Source organism: Penicillium riverlandense, assembly GCF_028828495.1.
Source record: "Penicillium riverlandense strain IBT 135883 chromosome Unknown utg000007l_segment0_segment0, whole genome shotgun sequence".
NCBI lineage: Eukaryota > Fungi > Ascomycota > Eurotiomycetes > Eurotiales > Aspergillaceae > Penicillium > Penicillium riverlandense.
This window is the reverse complement of record NW_026643198.1, coordinates 2830755-2846717: the sequence shown is the minus strand read 5'-3', so window position 1 is coordinate 2846717 and position 15963 is coordinate 2830755. Positions and strand designations below refer to the sequence as shown.

At 50.0% G+C, this 15963-nt stretch overlaps 7 protein-coding genes across 7 annotated transcripts; 2 read left to right on the top strand and 5 right to left on the bottom strand.

Annotated features, from left to right (window-relative positions):
• Window positions 1-294: 294 nt before the first annotated feature.
• N7474_008737 (uncharacterized protein) lies at window positions 295-1448 on the top strand (the record flags this gene model as incomplete). The annotated part of the gene is made up of 2 exons (XM_057200147.1): window positions 295-790; window positions 823-1448. The coding sequence occupies 2 exons, from the start codon at window positions 295-297 to the stop codon at window positions 1446-1448; spliced, it is 1122 nt and encodes a 373-aa protein (XP_057050848.1).
• A 781-nt stretch (window positions 1449-2229) lies between these two features.
• N7474_008736 (uncharacterized protein) lies at window positions 2230-2781 on the bottom strand (the record flags this gene model as incomplete). Its single annotated transcript, XM_057200146.1, has 2 exons — window positions 2230-2461; window positions 2543-2781. 2 exons carry the CDS (start codon window positions 2779-2781, stop codon window positions 2230-2232), a joined length of 471 nt encoding a protein of 156 aa, XP_057050847.1.
• A 1635-nt stretch (window positions 2782-4416) lies between these two features.
• N7474_008735 (uncharacterized protein) lies at window positions 4417-5478 on the bottom strand (the record flags this gene model as incomplete). Its single annotated transcript, XM_057200145.1, has 3 exons — window positions 4417-4644; window positions 4691-4937; window positions 4997-5478. 3 exons carry the CDS (start codon window positions 5476-5478, stop codon window positions 4417-4419), a joined length of 957 nt encoding a protein of 318 aa, XP_057050846.1.
• An 889-nt stretch (window positions 5479-6367) lies between these two features.
• On the bottom strand, window positions 6368-7330 carry N7474_008734 (uncharacterized protein; the record flags this gene model as incomplete). The annotated part of the gene is made up of 1 exon (XM_057200144.1): window positions 6368-7330. One exon carries the CDS (start codon window positions 7328-7330, stop codon window positions 6368-6370), a length of 963 nt encoding a protein of 320 aa, XP_057050845.1.
• A 1070-nt stretch (window positions 7331-8400) lies between these two features.
• N7474_008733 (uncharacterized protein) lies at window positions 8401-10437 on the bottom strand (the record flags this gene model as incomplete). The annotated part of the gene is made up of 1 exon (XM_057200143.1): window positions 8401-10437. The coding sequence occupies one exon, from the start codon at window positions 10435-10437 to the stop codon at window positions 8401-8403; it is 2037 nt and encodes a 678-aa protein (XP_057050844.1).
• Window positions 10438-11480: 1043 nt separating this feature from the next.
• On the bottom strand, window positions 11481-12656 carry N7474_008732 (zinc-binding alcohol dehydrogenase family protein; the record flags this gene model as incomplete). Its single annotated transcript, XM_057200142.1, has 1 exon — window positions 11481-12656. The coding sequence occupies one exon, from the start codon at window positions 12654-12656 to the stop codon at window positions 11481-11483; it is 1176 nt and encodes a 391-aa protein (XP_057050843.1).
• Window positions 12657-13274: 618 nt separating this feature from the next.
• Window positions 13275-14463, top strand: N7474_008731 (Zn(II)2Cys6 transcription factor domain-containing protein; the record flags this gene model as incomplete). Its single annotated transcript, XM_057200141.1, has 2 exons — window positions 13275-13580; window positions 13675-14463. Coding segments are annotated over 2 exons (1095 nt in total), but the record flags the coding sequence as incomplete, so codon positions are not given.
• Between the last annotated feature and the right edge of the window lie 1500 nt (window positions 14464-15963).

Here is a 15963-nt window from a genome sequence, read left to right as displayed (position 1 = left end):
TGAAAGTCCCGAATAGCATTGATCTGGCTCGGGATGAGGCCGACGGCGACCCCGCCGTGTCCTTGTTATCGCAGATGCCTCTGTGAATTCCGGTCACTACGATCGTCCCACTACCAGCTCTGCAACACGGGCTTTCCCGGCGGCTTTGATTCCCGGTCATGTGGCCGCCTGCTACTCCGAGTCACATGAGCGGGCTGGTCTCCATGTATGAAGTATACTATAACAGGATTATACTTACCGCTCATGAGTAGAATTGACAATTATCACCTCGGGCAAACTTTCAGTGATACAAAGATGGATCAATTTGACGTAGTAGTCATCGGACTCGGTGTCCTCGGCAGCGCAGCATCCTACCACGCTGCACTTAAGGGCGCTAAAGTTCTCGGCCTAGAACAATTCGAACTGGGACATGTCCACGGCGCGTCACACGATACCTCACGCATTGTGCGAACATCAAATCCCGCTCCTGAGTATGTGGCCCTCGCAAAGTCCGCGTATAAGGACTGGGCAGCATTGGAAAATGCCGCCGACCAGAAATTGTTAAGTATCACTGGAGGAGTTGTTTTCTTCCCTAAAGATGACAAAATCCCAACAATGAGGGTGGGCGACTATACGACGAGTTTGGACACGAACAATGTTCCGTACGAACTTCTTGATGCGCAGGAAGTGAAGAGAAGATGGCCGCAGTTTGATATTGAAGATAGTGTGGAGACAGTTTATACGGCTGATACGGGGATTGCGCATGCGAATAAGACGGTTTCTGCGATGCAACATCTTGCTCGATCACACGGTGCTATCCTTAAAGAAAATACCCGGGCCGAGCGTATAATACCTCAGTCCTCGGGGGAGTCGTCATCGAGACGTCTAAAGGGAAATTCCGTGCACGCAAAGTGGTTCTCACTACGGACGCATGGACAAATAAGCTCCTTGCCCCCCTTGGTGTTCATATCCCTCTTTCCGTGATGCAAGAGCAAGTGACATACTTCAAGCCAACGAACCCCTTAGCCTTCGAATCCGACAATTTCCCTGTGTGGATCTGGGGCGGCGAGACCGGTTTCTACGGATTTCCATGCTTCGGCGAACCGACTATCAAGGCGGCCCGCGACACATCGAACAATTTCATGACGCCCGAAGAGAGAACATACGTGCATTCACCGCAGCTGCTTCAGCAGCTAAATTCGTTCATGGATAAGACTATGCCTGATAACGGACGTCAGACACTAAGGACGATTACTTGTCAATACTCCATCACGCCGGATCGACGGTTTGTCATTAGTCCGCTAGAGAAGCATAAGGATGTTATTGTTGGACTGGGTGCGGCCCATGCTTTCAAGTTCGCACCGGCTTTTGGGAGGGTCCTTGCTGAGTTGGCCGTGGATGGACAGACTGGGGAGGATATTTCCAAGTTTGAAATTCCAAAGAGTGCTAGTAATACTAGCAAGTTGTGATGCTGAATAATAATGCATATTATGAAATGGCAGCCAATGTCCATTACGACTTGAGGCTATTATATTGTCTTGAAATCATTCCAAAGTGGAGAAAGAGGACATAAAATAACAGCCTATAGACAGACTTATCTGGCTGTGCAAATTTAGTACTTACATACAAGGTATATTTACAATTTGTGAACAGGTTGTGGTCATGATATGCCAAGGCTGACTTATGGAGCATTTACATGCACGATGTAGAGGTTACATCTACCAGTTTTAGGAGACACAAGTGGAAATATTTAGTAATAATAGTGCATCGAAGTGCGAATCTCGGATTCCAGTCAGGCCACACGGGCCGGAAAGTTTAAGAATACGTCTTAAAGAAGAGTAGAAATGGCTCTTCCAGGGGGCCACCCTATTCTTCCTCCGTCTCCCAGTCATCCTCCCCCGGGGAATCTACACGGGCCAAAGCCCCAACTTGTCCCGCTAACTGCGGGAACATGACCAGAATTCTCGCCACTAGGGCGAGTGCCTCCTCGGCACTGGTGGCGACAGCGGCGGTGGTGGTGGCTGGGGGTGGGCGAGGGGGCGAGCGCGAAACTTGGGCTGCTTATTACCCGTCAGCAATTTGTTCCCCAAGTGTATTTGAGAGTGTGTGTTGGTCATATTGACCTGACTAGTCCCAACTCTACACTATCGAGCCAGAGGTATCGATATGTCCAGAGTGTTAGGCCCAGGGCGAGAGAACATAGATTCACGAGACAAGGGAATCTTGAAAAGGACTAGGCTCAAAAGGGGTTCACTTACAAGATTCGCCGTCAGGGACGGCGGCGCCAACAGGGCCGAGGACCAGGGACAATTCGCCCCCAACGGAGGCCACCGGGGCAGGAACTTCATCCAGTACATTAGTCTTCACCGTAACGAATAGAACCATGTAAGTGGCTTCGATGGGGATCGGGATCGTGGATTCCTTGGATGGAGAGTCTAGCTTACCCTTCTGCTGGGTGGTGGCGGCGGCGGCCTCTATTCGACTTGTATTAGTACACTGCAGCAAGAACGTGGTGCTTCGACTCATTCAAGATAATTCAAACAAAGGGCAGAATTCAGATAACTCACTCTTCTTGGCTCGACCCCGCGAACCGCGGGGACGCTTCTTGATTTGGTGGTCTTGGCCACCGGCGGGCAAAAGCGACAGGTTGGGACGGGGGCGGGGCGGACGCTGCTGGCTCTCCTGCACCAGGGCGATGGCACGGGCGGCGTGGCCGATCAAACGCCCCTGCATTTCCACCACCCTGGGGCAGTTTGCGGGGAGGTCGCGGGCGCCGGGGCAGTTCTGGCAAGGAGGCTTCATACATGTCAGCTCAGCGGAACATTCACAGACAACCGATATACTCATAACGGATGAGAAGATCGGCGAATTGGAGCCGCAAATGCCAAAGGACAGAGCTAGTCGGTCATCGCTGAGCTGATATCACAACCAGAGGTGACAAAGCCGACAGTGAGCAAAGTGCAGGGTATGTCACCGCGGATGCAGGTGGTGTAACTGAATCATCATCCGTGATTGGAAAGTGCACCAAGTCAAACATCAGAAGTACAGAGAGGAAGGAGGAAGAATGACAGAAAATTGTAGACAGAAAAGGACAGAGGACGATCGCACGAGGGCAGAGAATGGGCGATGGCATCGTCACATCCGTCTCGATCAAGGAGGGCAGGAAAAGCAGGGGGACAGCGGATGATAGCACGATGGATCAGCCTCAAAAGAGATGTGCTTGTAAGTACTTACGGGGAGAGTGTGAGGAGGGGCCATGGTGCTGTTCGCTGGAGGAGGGAGAAGGGAAAGGAATGGACGAAGTGACATTACGCGACTTTGTCAACACTCGCATACAGCAAGAACACTCGCATATGGTAAGAACCCCCCACATCTAAGGTACTTTTCTCTAGTACATGGTGAGAAGACGTAAGGCACATCTCAGTGTCTAGTAGGCTCTGAAAGTGTCATTGGCTTAGCTGATGCATAATTGGAGAGTCAGCTCGGCCGCAGCGTAGTGAAGTGGCAGATGGTAACCTTGAGACGGTATCTCACTCATTGTATGCATTAATTTTGACCATAGTAGGTGCTTGATCGTCGATCAAGGTAGGATGCACTTATTTATTTGTGAGAAGCTTCTTGAACTGTGTATTGCGTACCTTGAGTCACCACCTGAGGCTGGCCTGCGAAACGTAGTTGTTCTCGCCAACGAGGGTCGAAACGAGGGTCGAAACGAGATCGTTAAGGCTTGGCTCGGCAAAGCCAGTTGTTTTGATGGATATGTTTGGTGAAAGTCCGATGATATTTTGGTAGCTGAAGGTGTGTTGCAGAAGCACGAGGGTGCTTGAGAGCGAATGTCTATCCCCAATGAGTGCTGAACGGTGGAGATTTTGAAGAAAAACGTGTTCACAATGATAGTCAAAGGGCCGCCAGCGATGATTAGATTGCTGGCACCTAAGCAGAGATTCCTATAAACTGGCAGAGAGAGTGACCTGGATACGAAGGTATGTGTACGAGTGATGAAATACTGATATAGATGAAGAAGGCTATCAAGGCTGCACATAGATCTATTTACTATGGTCAGTCATAATTCTGGACTCTCTTGGGCTGTAGATTATATAGTTGTCCGAAAATTCCGAGCGCGTCAGCGTGGGCTGATAGGATGCGGGTTGACTCCAACGTGGAGTCTTGGTGACGAGTCTTGAGGTTCTGCGAACAAGGAATTCAAACCAAGACTACAAAAGGCGACAATGAGAATCAGCATAAATAGGCTATGACAGTTAAGTCATCTAGCTAGTTAATAGTCTCTGAGCAAGAATGACTAACTGTGAGTGTGATGAAGAAAAGAAGGGTCCACTTGGAATAAAGATGAGCAAGATAAAGATATACTAGCTTTCAAAGACGCAGGCTGTCACGATATCATCCTAGGAGCCATATTGTGTCAGACACGACAGACAGCTAGTCAACGTTCAACCTAATATCGAACCTAGCAACAGGACCAATAATGGGCGAGTTTTCTAGCCCGACTGACTCGCACATCATGTAGCGAACAAAAAGCTCCACCGGTGCCATCTCCTCGTTCTCGAAGCTCCACAGTGGCGAATACTGCAAAGCCAGGTCTTGCCCATCATAAGATGCTTGAATGATTCTTCCGTGATTTCTACCGGTGTAAGAGAGAACCAAGACCTGCTGTCAATTAGTAGATAAATTGACTAGAGGATGGATTACTCACCGGATGGATAGGGTGATTCCGAAAGGGCCCACAATATTTTCGACAGATCATAGCAGACACAATAGCTGACACTTCATATGAAGTAAGACTTGCCTCTGCATCATCTGCGGGGACATTTGAATGGACTGAAATAATTGCATGGGGCATCAGAGAGCTCTGGACATCATCTACATCATCTTCCCAAAACTCTAACACTTCCCACTCCGACTCTATCATTCTATGCTCGTCGCGTGAGCAACATGAGCTCCTAGAAAAGTTTAGCATCTATTCTTATTAAAATCTTCGTACTCTCCGCTAGTCACTTACGGCCATAGCGCCCTAGGAGGTGAAAGGTCAGATAAGGCAAGGGACTTAGGGAGTCCTTTCCTGTTCTCCTGACTTAAATGGGAATCGATGTGTTGCCACGTTAGATGGCTCTGAGCGAGCCAATCCTCCTCATATAGCTGTTTATGTAGGTTGTATCTTTCGGTTGCAAGTCTGACGGCCCTATCTGTATTTGGAACTTCCTGGCTGATCTCCTCCAAGAAAGCGTCATAGTCAGGTCGGAGGTTCAACGGCGCGAAATCTTCATCCATATTGAGAGGGTCAAGAGGATACTTCTCCAAAACTCTTTCTGGGTGGGGCTGGAAGAAGCATGGATCAAACAGCAGTCTACCATCCTCGGCAATGCCGATTTGAGTTGCTTGAATCCCAAGAATCAAAAGATCATCGGGAGGAAGGAAAACGGATTCGCAACTGCGAACCTGTTGCTGTAGGCTCTTAAGACTAGCTTTTGTGTCGGTAGCCATCCTGGCAGAGAATAGGCCAAATAAGGCGACTGTGATGGTAACTGGAAGGTGCTGCAGAAGACGCGTTCAGAACTGGTGTTGCAGAAGGCTTGGGGTTTGTTAAAGAAGTGTGAAGGAGAGGTCCTCGCTACGCGAAGTACGCGGAACAATTAACTAAAAGCTCTGGTGTCTACGCATCGGCTTTACGTAGCTGCCAGGACCAGAATAGGAATAGCGCGTCCCAGATTGGATTGGGTTGAAGAAGCCCTTAAGGAGGTCCTGGTATTGCTTCATTCCACCGCCTACTATAAATGGTAACAACCAGATATCCCGGACGGTAATGTCGCAACACCATGAGCAATGTCCATATCTCCGTTCACCCCCAAGGCTCGACTAACGCGCTGCTCAGTCAAGGCGTGCATCTGTCTTCCATTGATGGGTTACCAAACACATACGTGAACGGCTCGGGTAAGGAAAGAACTACATCGCAGCACAGTTAAGGCGCAAGTTCCAATTGCAGCCGACTCAAGGCGCGAGATCTTGCAGCACAGCAAAGGCGCAAGTTCTGGGATCTGTCGCAGCACAGCGAAGGCGCGAGATCCCCTCCACGTTAGGCAAATACATCCTTTGGATAGATGTATGCCCAGTTCGAGATGCAGAGTCTGTCAAAAACGTCCATGCTATCGAGGATGCGTTTACGAATTCGATTCCTCTTCCATAGCCTCTTTGATCATGGCTGAGGTTTGGAGCATGTGATCTGTCACAACCTCTGACAAGTGACGCATGTGCACACGGTTCTTGGTAACCCAGGGTCCATATTCTTGCATTTTCAGGAACCCTGTAACCCTGGCATCCGTTGCGCCATCGCTTTGGAGATAGTCAAGATAGCCGGGGTCGCATGAGCCCACAGTCAGGTAGACTTTCTCTCTATCCTGCGAGAAGAGCAAGCGTCTTTCGAACTCGTTAGCAAAAAAGATTTGACAGCATGATCAGTTTCAACATACCTGGTAGGGGAGCGACACTTCCGGTTACCCTCCATCGTGGCATGCACCATCCAGGCCATCATTTCCGCGGACTCCTGCCAAAACACACTTGGTTTATTTCTGGACCGGGATTGACACTTGACTTCCACAATTGCGAAGACATCCGGAATCAGTTTCCGATCGAACGCTCTAAGAAAGCCGTCGGTACGCGCAGTCATGGTGTCCTTGCCGAAATTCATAGATTCGAATGGTGCACGGCCGGGGGTCCACTTGCAGAGACAACCCTTGATGGTCATCGTGATGGCTTTGAGGAATTCCAACATGGCCTCATTCACGATTTGCTCGTCGTTCGTGTGCTCGATTGGAGAGTCCTCCAGTTCGGTATCATGGTCGGGGAGATTCGAGGTCGTGATAGACAATATCATATCCACGGGTCCAGAACTGTCAGAATGGGCCGACTGCGGTATTTGCGTGACAGTTTGCGAATGCGTGAAGGTAACAGCGCTTGATTCAGGAGCGGTACTATCGAGATTTTGAACCTCGAGCTGGGAATCTCTCACTAACTGAAACATGCCCATTTCCATGAGTTGCTCATGAGTTCGGGTGCGTCCGATACCCTTCAGGTATGCAGCGAACTCTTTATAACCCGACAGGATCTCTTTGACCTTGTTTGAGTTAATCAATCTGGGGAAGTTCCTGGCCTGCTTCCTGCGAGGCCAGATGACTCTCATCCGGATGTAGTCCTCGATTCGCAGTTTTGAGGCGGAGTTGAGCTGGCGCGCGTGTCTGATAGACGAATGCTCCAAACCCTTGGACTGCGCCAATTTGCGCCACTCTGACATGTTCCTGGGAAGTTTGCTAGCAGGCGTGCGTGGCGTCCAAGGAGGCATGGTTGGTATAGACAGTGCAGGTATTCGAAGGAATAGTATATTGAGTGGCTTGTATATACGGTACTGATTCTCAAGTGCGCAGTGTCTTGAGAAGGCCAGTCGGAGGGTTTCACACATCCGGTAAGAAGTCACCTCCAAAGGTGGTCGCTCTTGCCTATCTCTGGTGTCTTCAAATTACCGGCGCGTCGGCTGGAATGCCGGCGCTCTCGGCTGGAAAGCGCACCATCGTTCATTTTCGAGTCATCACGTAAAGAAGAAGCACTCCGTGTACATGACTTTTTAGCGTGCTGCAACTCTGTACCCCAAGGGAGATCACAGGATCGTAGTCTTCGCCTACACTCCGCCGGACGTAAAACACCACCGCTTACATCAGGTACTTTTTTGGTCTCCTCGCCCAGCTCAAAGCTTTTCTAATTTTTGTACATAGTAGAACAATCAGCGAGGTATATGATTTGGATGTCCCAGGTTCTGTTTGCATTTGATTTCTGAACAAGTTCCCCAGTAGGCCCAGCTCTGGAGAAACTTATGTCTCAATGATCACCCTCCTCTAGCAGTGCTTTATCTTGTCGCAACTATAAATGCTTCCAGGTCGCAAAATATTTGCTTCAGGCTGTAAACCGTAAACCTTATACTATAGGTCCTATTGCGAGGCCGGAATTCTAAAATTGAAACGCTAGGATTTGAACCGCGTCTTCTTGACTACTCAACGCAGTCAGTATAGAAGCACAAATCGCCGCTGGAGGAGATTACAGTACCCATTACTGTACCGGTGCGCATCACTGGTCAACATGGAGCTTAGACTATCCGTTGACATTGATGATGGCCTGTTTGACAACCACGGCTGAGTATTACATTTCATTTGATTTTCTGCGATACTCCGTTTCAGATATCCCAGACGCTATTCTGAGTTTTCAATTCAGAAAGAAATGCTTTGTTCCACCTATAAGTCACCACTCTATTGGTTTGGTGTCGCTGTCAAGCGTAGCACTAACACTTAAGGGATCCATGATGACTCTGATGCCTGTATTGAACCTATAATCCCCACATGCCACTAATACACAGCGGGGCGTTTAACTCCAGGTATGGTCAGCCAAGTCATGGCGAGCCCGGTCACAGTTAGCCTTTCCGATGTGAGTGTAGCAAAGACCTGCCACTCCAGCCGCCCACATTGCTCCACACTCCCACATGACGATGGCAAGGTCCCATAACTCCATGATCTTCTGTCCATGGGGGTAAGCTAGTTCGGCAGCGAGAACGGTCCCGACGTATTCACTCTCAGAGGGTAGAGTATCAGCCCCTTTCATGTAAGCGAGAACAGGATTCACCAGGTGGTCAATGACGGCACGGGTTTCCGGCAAGATGCCAGAGGAAAGGAGATTTTGGAGCCGCGCCTCCGCGCTGGAGAGAGGACCCTCACCGCGCTCGATCCTAGTACCGCTCGCTCGGAAGTGCTCCAGTTCGGGTCTTCCTTCTGGCATTGTGGGGGCGATGGCAGCGTCCACACCAAGGTCCGTCCGGCCAAGGAGGGTGACGGGCCTGTGTCGGCAGTTGGAAAGCTGCCACCAGTGTGTGAAGAGAAGGCAGAGGGCTGCCGGGTTGTAAGGGTCGTTGTTCCGGTACCAGATCATAGCGCCAATCAAGCGCGAGTAAACCTCTGCCAGTGGCTCCTCATCCAAAGAACCCCGTGTCAAAGAAGGGATGATGTTACTAACTTCTCCGCACATAATATCAGGCCCGAGATCGATCCAGTCGTGCGCAACGCACCCAAGGCCGGCAATAGCAGCCATCTGCTCGCCGCCACCCGAATCATAATAGACGTGGCAGAAAACGGCGTCAGCGAGCTTGTAACGGGCAAGTCGGTCAAGATCGTTCCATACAACCATGCACGGGCTGGATTCGACAGGGTCGGCGTCCTCGATGATGGTCTTCTGGCGTAGGCATCCATAATTGCAGCCCTTGACGATTCGGACATCGTCGATATGCGGGCCAGCGAAGGCGGATGCTTCAGCAGAGGCAGTCACCTCCGCGAAAGCAAAAGAGAGTCTGTCCGCCATCGCAGAGCTATCAGTGCCGACAGAGTAATCAAGGACAAAAGCCGAGTCCATGATAGCCCACAAGCCAGAAATTGATCCACCATAGACGCCGCGGTTATAGCCCATCGACATGGAGAAAATGCTAGTGTTGATTAGAGGACCTTCACACGCCTCTGTTGCGAAGAGCTCGTCAGTAACTTTGTCTGGCGAATCCGCCACGCCGCTCAGCTTCGGAGCCAGGGGCTTGCGGGCAGAGCACCACGTGGGCATCACGACCTCGCGCACCTCTGCAAAGTCCAGACGCTCTGTCCTTTTAGTCGTGATCACCTTATCACGGGCTTCCAAGAGAATGGCGGCGTCGGCCAGCAGCCCAATTGCACAATCGACGGCGTCTGCAACACGCGTGTTGCGCATCCAAGAGACACTTGCGGCGGCGCTAAGTACTCCTCGGGTCTGAACGGTGTCGGGGCGACGCACCAAGTTAACCGTCGTCGTCAGCGTATCGGTTTCAGCAAGGTATTGCTGAGAGAATTTACCCGACCCAGGCTCCACCGGACCGATGCCATGAGTCTTTAACGACCAGCAGGGAGCTCCATGAGGGGACTCCCTAGTAGCACCTTCTCCGCGCACATGGATGGTATTCCACGTTGAAGAAAGACGGACGGTGGCGGCAGGGTCCTCTGCTGAATACTCGTCGGTACGGTCACCCCAATGGGAGACGACAGGCAGGCAATCGAAAGCAGGCGAGCGACTGAGACCACCCGTAACGACCAGCCCTGGCAGTAGGTCGGAGATGGGCTGATCCGAACACTTGACTGCCAAAGGTCGGCTGAGCTCATTCGTACGGGCGAGGATCTTGTAGAGCCTGGCTCGAGAATCGCTCATGTGCCTAGCAGCAGCCTTTTTGTCTCGTAATTCCAAAGGCGAGACCTCCGCTGTGTTGGAAATGAAGTCGGTCACATCCCGACAAGAGATCCGTTTGTTGAAAGAATGCTGGTGATCAGCCCGAGGGTCAACGAGCCCACCTCTGACAGCTATCTCGGGGAGCTCATTAACCCGGGCGATGTAGGGCATGGTGAACTCAATAAGAAAGTATAAGCAAAGATGTGTTTCGCAAGTGGTGAGTGAAAGGGCGGGTGATCTGTTTCGCACTGCTGGTCGCTTCTTCCTCTGTCGGGACCATACCATCTTATTTATATCCTTTCTTTCTCCTATTGTACTTCTGTACTTGGTAAGGGATATGGGCCAAAGGGGAAGATTTGGGTCGAGAATGGAACCCTCATTGGTCGAAATATACTCACCGTAGAATTTGACCTGGATCTGCAAGAGAGATGGTTACACAATGTTTATCCCGCAGGATTACTATTGAGTGCAATGATGTTGTACCACTATAGACACTCGTGCATGGTTGGTGGATAACTACAACGCTCTGCCGTAATTGACAATTTACATGTTCGAGATCAGATACACCAGGTACATCCCAAGGCCATCTCCTGCGCAGTAGATGTAGTGTGACCTGGGGCAAAGTTGTGCAACCTGGCGCATCATATGCATGTATATCTTGCATACTCTGCAGATGATCTCGTGCTGCCTATACCCCATTAGCTTCGGCAGCTTCCAAGTTAGAACTAGTCTCAAGGTTTACTGCGTGAAGGTGGTCTTAGCTAGGTTTGCTATTTGTAATAGTTACCTTTAAATCGGTGGCGTAGCTGACTACTACACTTTATTATGCACAGGTCACTATATACTCTATTCATACTTTTCATTTAGCCTGCGGAGTATGTAGTCATCGCTAGCTACACAAGACATGGCAAAACCAGACGATGGTGTTTACCTGAATAGCCTCGTCGAGATACCCGCCACATTTAGACCAAATAGAGCAGTCGGCTATCATCAGCATACGACTTGTCGAAAGGTGTACCCATACGTCTAATTTCGGGGAGTTGAAGGGACACCCCCAGCTTTACTAGGTTACGTACTCTCAGCCACGCATACTCCGCAGGAACCTACGAACCAAAAAGCGACAAGTACAAGCGTTCTTCAACTAGCTGCCTGCTTCTATGCGTTGTCTTTCTAAGCCACTATTTTGTACCCCGCTCAATGGCCCAGGCGCGCTCTCACTCCGCAACCTCAACAATCAACTTCGTACAACTCACACCCCGGAGCAGTTTGTCCAACCCAGCATTGATGGCCCCCAAACCCTTTCCTACGACTCTCGGCTCCGGGCTCGGCCTAATGGTCCCCTTGGCCAGGTTCTCCCTCAGCCACGTCCCAATCCAGTATCGGAAATGCTCCAGCCGGTCCCCTTCCACCGTCGACGGGACCACGAATATCGTTTCCACCCCGTTCACGACCTGCGCATCCGGAGGAACCAGGGGTGCCGAACCGATTTTCGCCGTCTTCATCTTCTTCCCTTCTTGATCTTCTCCGAGGAATGTCTTAAGTACAGCCTGACATGACGCCAGCTGCCCGGTGGCAAGAAAACAATGTCGAATCACTAGCCCGTCCTCCTTGGCCGCCGAAACGATCGTATCCACAACTTGTGAGTCTTTGTAGTCGAACACGCGGTCCGCGCCCAGTGCCTCCACGTAACTCTTATTTGCCGATCCGGCTGTGGCGTACACGGCTGCGAATGAAGAGTTGGGATCTTCCCGCAGCAGCCGGGCTGTTTGTACGCCCATGGTGCCGACGCTAGAGGAGGCACCCCAGATTAGGAGTGCTTCTTTTTTTTCCACGTTATTATTCTGCTTTCCTTCGTTGGTATCGGTACCGGTAGAGCGAGGAGAGACTGGACCAGAAGCAGTGGCTTCTCCCACCCGGGGTATCCCCATTATATCCCACGCGTTAAGGGGTACCTCGACGGCGACGGGCAAGGTTGCAGCGTGGTTCCAAGACATGCTATCGTTCGGAATTGGCACAGCATGCTGCCAGGGAACAAGGCATCGCTCCTGAAACGGGCCGTAGTCTGGATCGCAGGACTTCCAGACAGAGGCGGCGTAGGCCGCAACGCGGGTGATACCCGGTTGGAACGAGGGGGCCGGATCATTGTCGGTAGCACCCGTGGGGACGTTGTCGCCAATCTCGAGGACCAAACCCGAAAAATCGAAGCCAATGACAGTGGGGTACGTGGGTATGAAGAGGCCTTGGTCACGCATGATGGCGTCTGCCGGATTGAGGGCAACGGATTTCACAGCGATGAGGAGCTCATCTGGACCTGGCTTCGGGCTAGGGCGGGTTTGGAGCTCAAAGGGTTGGCCTTTGGCTGGGGAGATGGCGGCGAGGTGGGTGGCCATTTGGAATTTTTGTGTAAGAAGAGGTTTTCGAGGTGGAGGATCATACGTGAACAAAGCCTGTTATTTAACTCAAGGTTTCATGATTCTGATGCCATAGACATTGACCTCTCTGCCTAGAATATTGAGGGAATATTCTGCTTCTTAAATAATTAAGCTATCAATTCAAACTACTTACTATCTGATGTAATGACGGCCCGTCCGATGCGACCTTTTGTCGATTATAGATGGCGGGAGCGTTAGGGCAGAACTCGCATCCAATCAGAGACCTCTACATCCGAAGAGTAGCTAGCGTGGAATGCGTATTTCCGAAAGGAGGTTAGCGTAGGGGTGCGTGAAACTAGTGTTCATCGAGTGACCATGACCGCCTCCACCTGCCACGCATCTCTTCGGCATTGAATCCATTTCGAGCTCGGGAAAAACCCTCTCAGGCAGGCTGCGCAAAGCATTGAACAATTAGCCTAGTATGGCCTCGACTCATCCAAGAGAGGTTCGGGAGCGTAGGACTCTGCGGAGGTCGAGATTTGGCTGCCGAAATTGCAAGCTCAGAAAACTCAAGGTGGGTGGCTCTCGGCTTTCCTAGACTGGTGCTCTGCTGAACGAATTCCCTTGGCTTCCTAGTGTGACGAAGCCAAACCACATTGCAAGAGATGTAGTTCATTCGGTGTATTATGCAACTTCATGCCTAGTATTCCCGACCTACAACCCGTCGCCGCTGATAGAGAGAGGCTATTGGTATTTCGAGGGAAAACAGAGCTTCAGCCCCCTGTATCCAGTGCTGTCTGGACGTCTGACGAATCCACATCCTATCAATTGAACGCAAAGTGTCAAGATTTCATCACCCGGTATCTTGGACGAGGTCTCATTACCCCAGATGACCCTAATATGGTATACGTTAATCGCAAGCTCCTGAGACTGGCCTTCGCGGTAAGTATTATTATATTTATTCCGTCAATATGAGACAGAACCTAAGCGGAAATATACGTTATGGGCCTGAGCTCGGCTAACATATGACTTACAGTACCCTTTTCTAATGCACGCCTCTCTAGCTGTGGCACTCACATATGATCGCCATCTGAATGGCTCATTAGGCTGCCGTCGCAGTATAGAAGAGTGTTATCACTGGTCTCAAAGCACAGCTCTTCTCAACAGGAGGTTAAGGGAACCGATTGAAGCGAAAGATAAGGATCCAATCTGGGGCACTGCGGCTGCTCTAACTATCTTGACCTTCTCGTCCCCTGACGCATGCACTCCGGAAGAGTCGTGGCCTTTAAAGTCGTCTGACCACTCCGATTTGGACTGGTTACGTATGAGCAATGGTAAAATGTCACTCTGGCACATAGTGAACCCACTACGCCCGGACAGTCTTTTCCGCGTCATGGCGGCAACCTTTGCTCATATGAATTCACCCTTGCCAGAGAGGGGAATAGACGGTATACCAAGGGCCTTGGCTACCATATGTCTTCTCAAGGTCTCATCTACGGCGAAAAACAATCCGTATTTCTATGCCGCCCACGCGGTATCCCAGATCCTGGACCTCCCGGATAGCGAGGTCACAACAGGTCAAATTCAACACTTTATGCGCAGCATCAATGGTCCTTTCGAAGACTTGCTCCGGAAAAAAGACCCTGTAGCCCTTTTGTTGCTGTATCTATGGTACCGCAAGGCAAGTCGCAGCATATGGTGGATTGAACTTAGAGCGAGAGTGGAATGTCCTTCTATTTGCTGGTACCTAAGGCTATATCACAAAGGGAATGTTGCCGTACAGGCGTTCCTTCCAGGAGGTGCTCTAGCCAGTGATATTGAATAGTGATGCATATTATGGAAGGCAGCTGCTGTCCATTATGACCTGAGGCTAGTATAGTGTCTTGAAATCACTGAAAGTGGAGAAAGACGACATAGAATAATAGCCTATAGAGCAGTTCTAACTGGGCTATGCAAATATATTAGTTATATACAAGGTATAGTTACAAATGCGCGCGCATAGTATAGCCTAAACCCAACCCTAGGCAAGAGCCAACTCCCACCCTAACTCCTCAAGCACAGGTATTATTGCTCGCCGAAGAAGTCTCAGAACGAGAGACGAAACAAACTTCCCGAAAGGAAGACGAGCCGATCATTTCCATCATATCTAGCATATACCCATACTTATAGCATGAGGAAATTAAAAGATACTATAAGGAATATCCTCTCACACGTCAATGCTATCCGTACAAAACGCGGGAACGGAGTATTATAAAACGATAAACTAGCATCAATAATAGAGGTATTTTGATCATGTCTGCCCTAACATTCCACTTATTCTATCGGACATGAGACCGATTCAGTCGAGTTGCATTGGCTCGTCTCGTGAATGCTTCGTCTTCGTGGCAGCACACGCAAGTGACATACATTTAGGCGTATAAGTAACAAGATTAAGGCTCACGAGATACTCGATAGCTAAAAGGTAAACAGGTACGAAAATAAAAGACTCTTTAGCTTCGACTCATCTCATAGCAACCAAATCGGTTCCCTTCAGGATCACGGAAATTCATGAACGACCCATGGGAGCTCTCATCTGTCTTTCCAAGACAGGTGCTACCACCGGAATCGTGGATTCTCTTCTCTATCTGCGACAATTAGTCCTCTTGATTCTTAAATCAATAGCAGTGGCCTGGATTGTTTTTGATATAAGACTAACCGTCTCAAGGGAATCAACCATGTAGTATACGGTCATTCCACTACCCATAATCTGCTCTGTAGCAACGCATCCTTCCGGCATTTGGACTATTCCTCCCCCGAATCCTAGATGGAAGATAAGAGACATCCACAGATAATGCATCAATGGTTGACTCACCCTTTGGTTCGGCAAAACTATAGTGTTGCACTGTTCTTTTGTGATCGCTCGACTTGCTATCAGTCTCTCTCCATTCCCACGAAGGAAAAATAACACTATAAAAATCCTTCCCAGGTATGATAGTCAGCGGTATACAGTGACTTGCTGGTATTCAAGACAGGAAATATAAAGAAATATGAAAAAGAGTCATTGGAGATGCTAGAACATCGAGAGCTGACCTTCAATCTCGTAGGATCAATTGCAGGGATCTCCACCCAACAAGGGGAACCCTCTGAAGTTTCGGCAGACATTGTAGATATTTAGGACATTAATGGAATTAATGCTAAAGGATATAGTATACGAATCAGCAAGAGCGCCGGGGAAATATCGTCTCTCTTATACTATTCGGCGCGGTGAACTATGATCATGGCTCGCCTACGTCATTAGCAGGCGACGCACGGTAGCGGGGTGGTCTAGACTGAAGTTAGAGTTCGC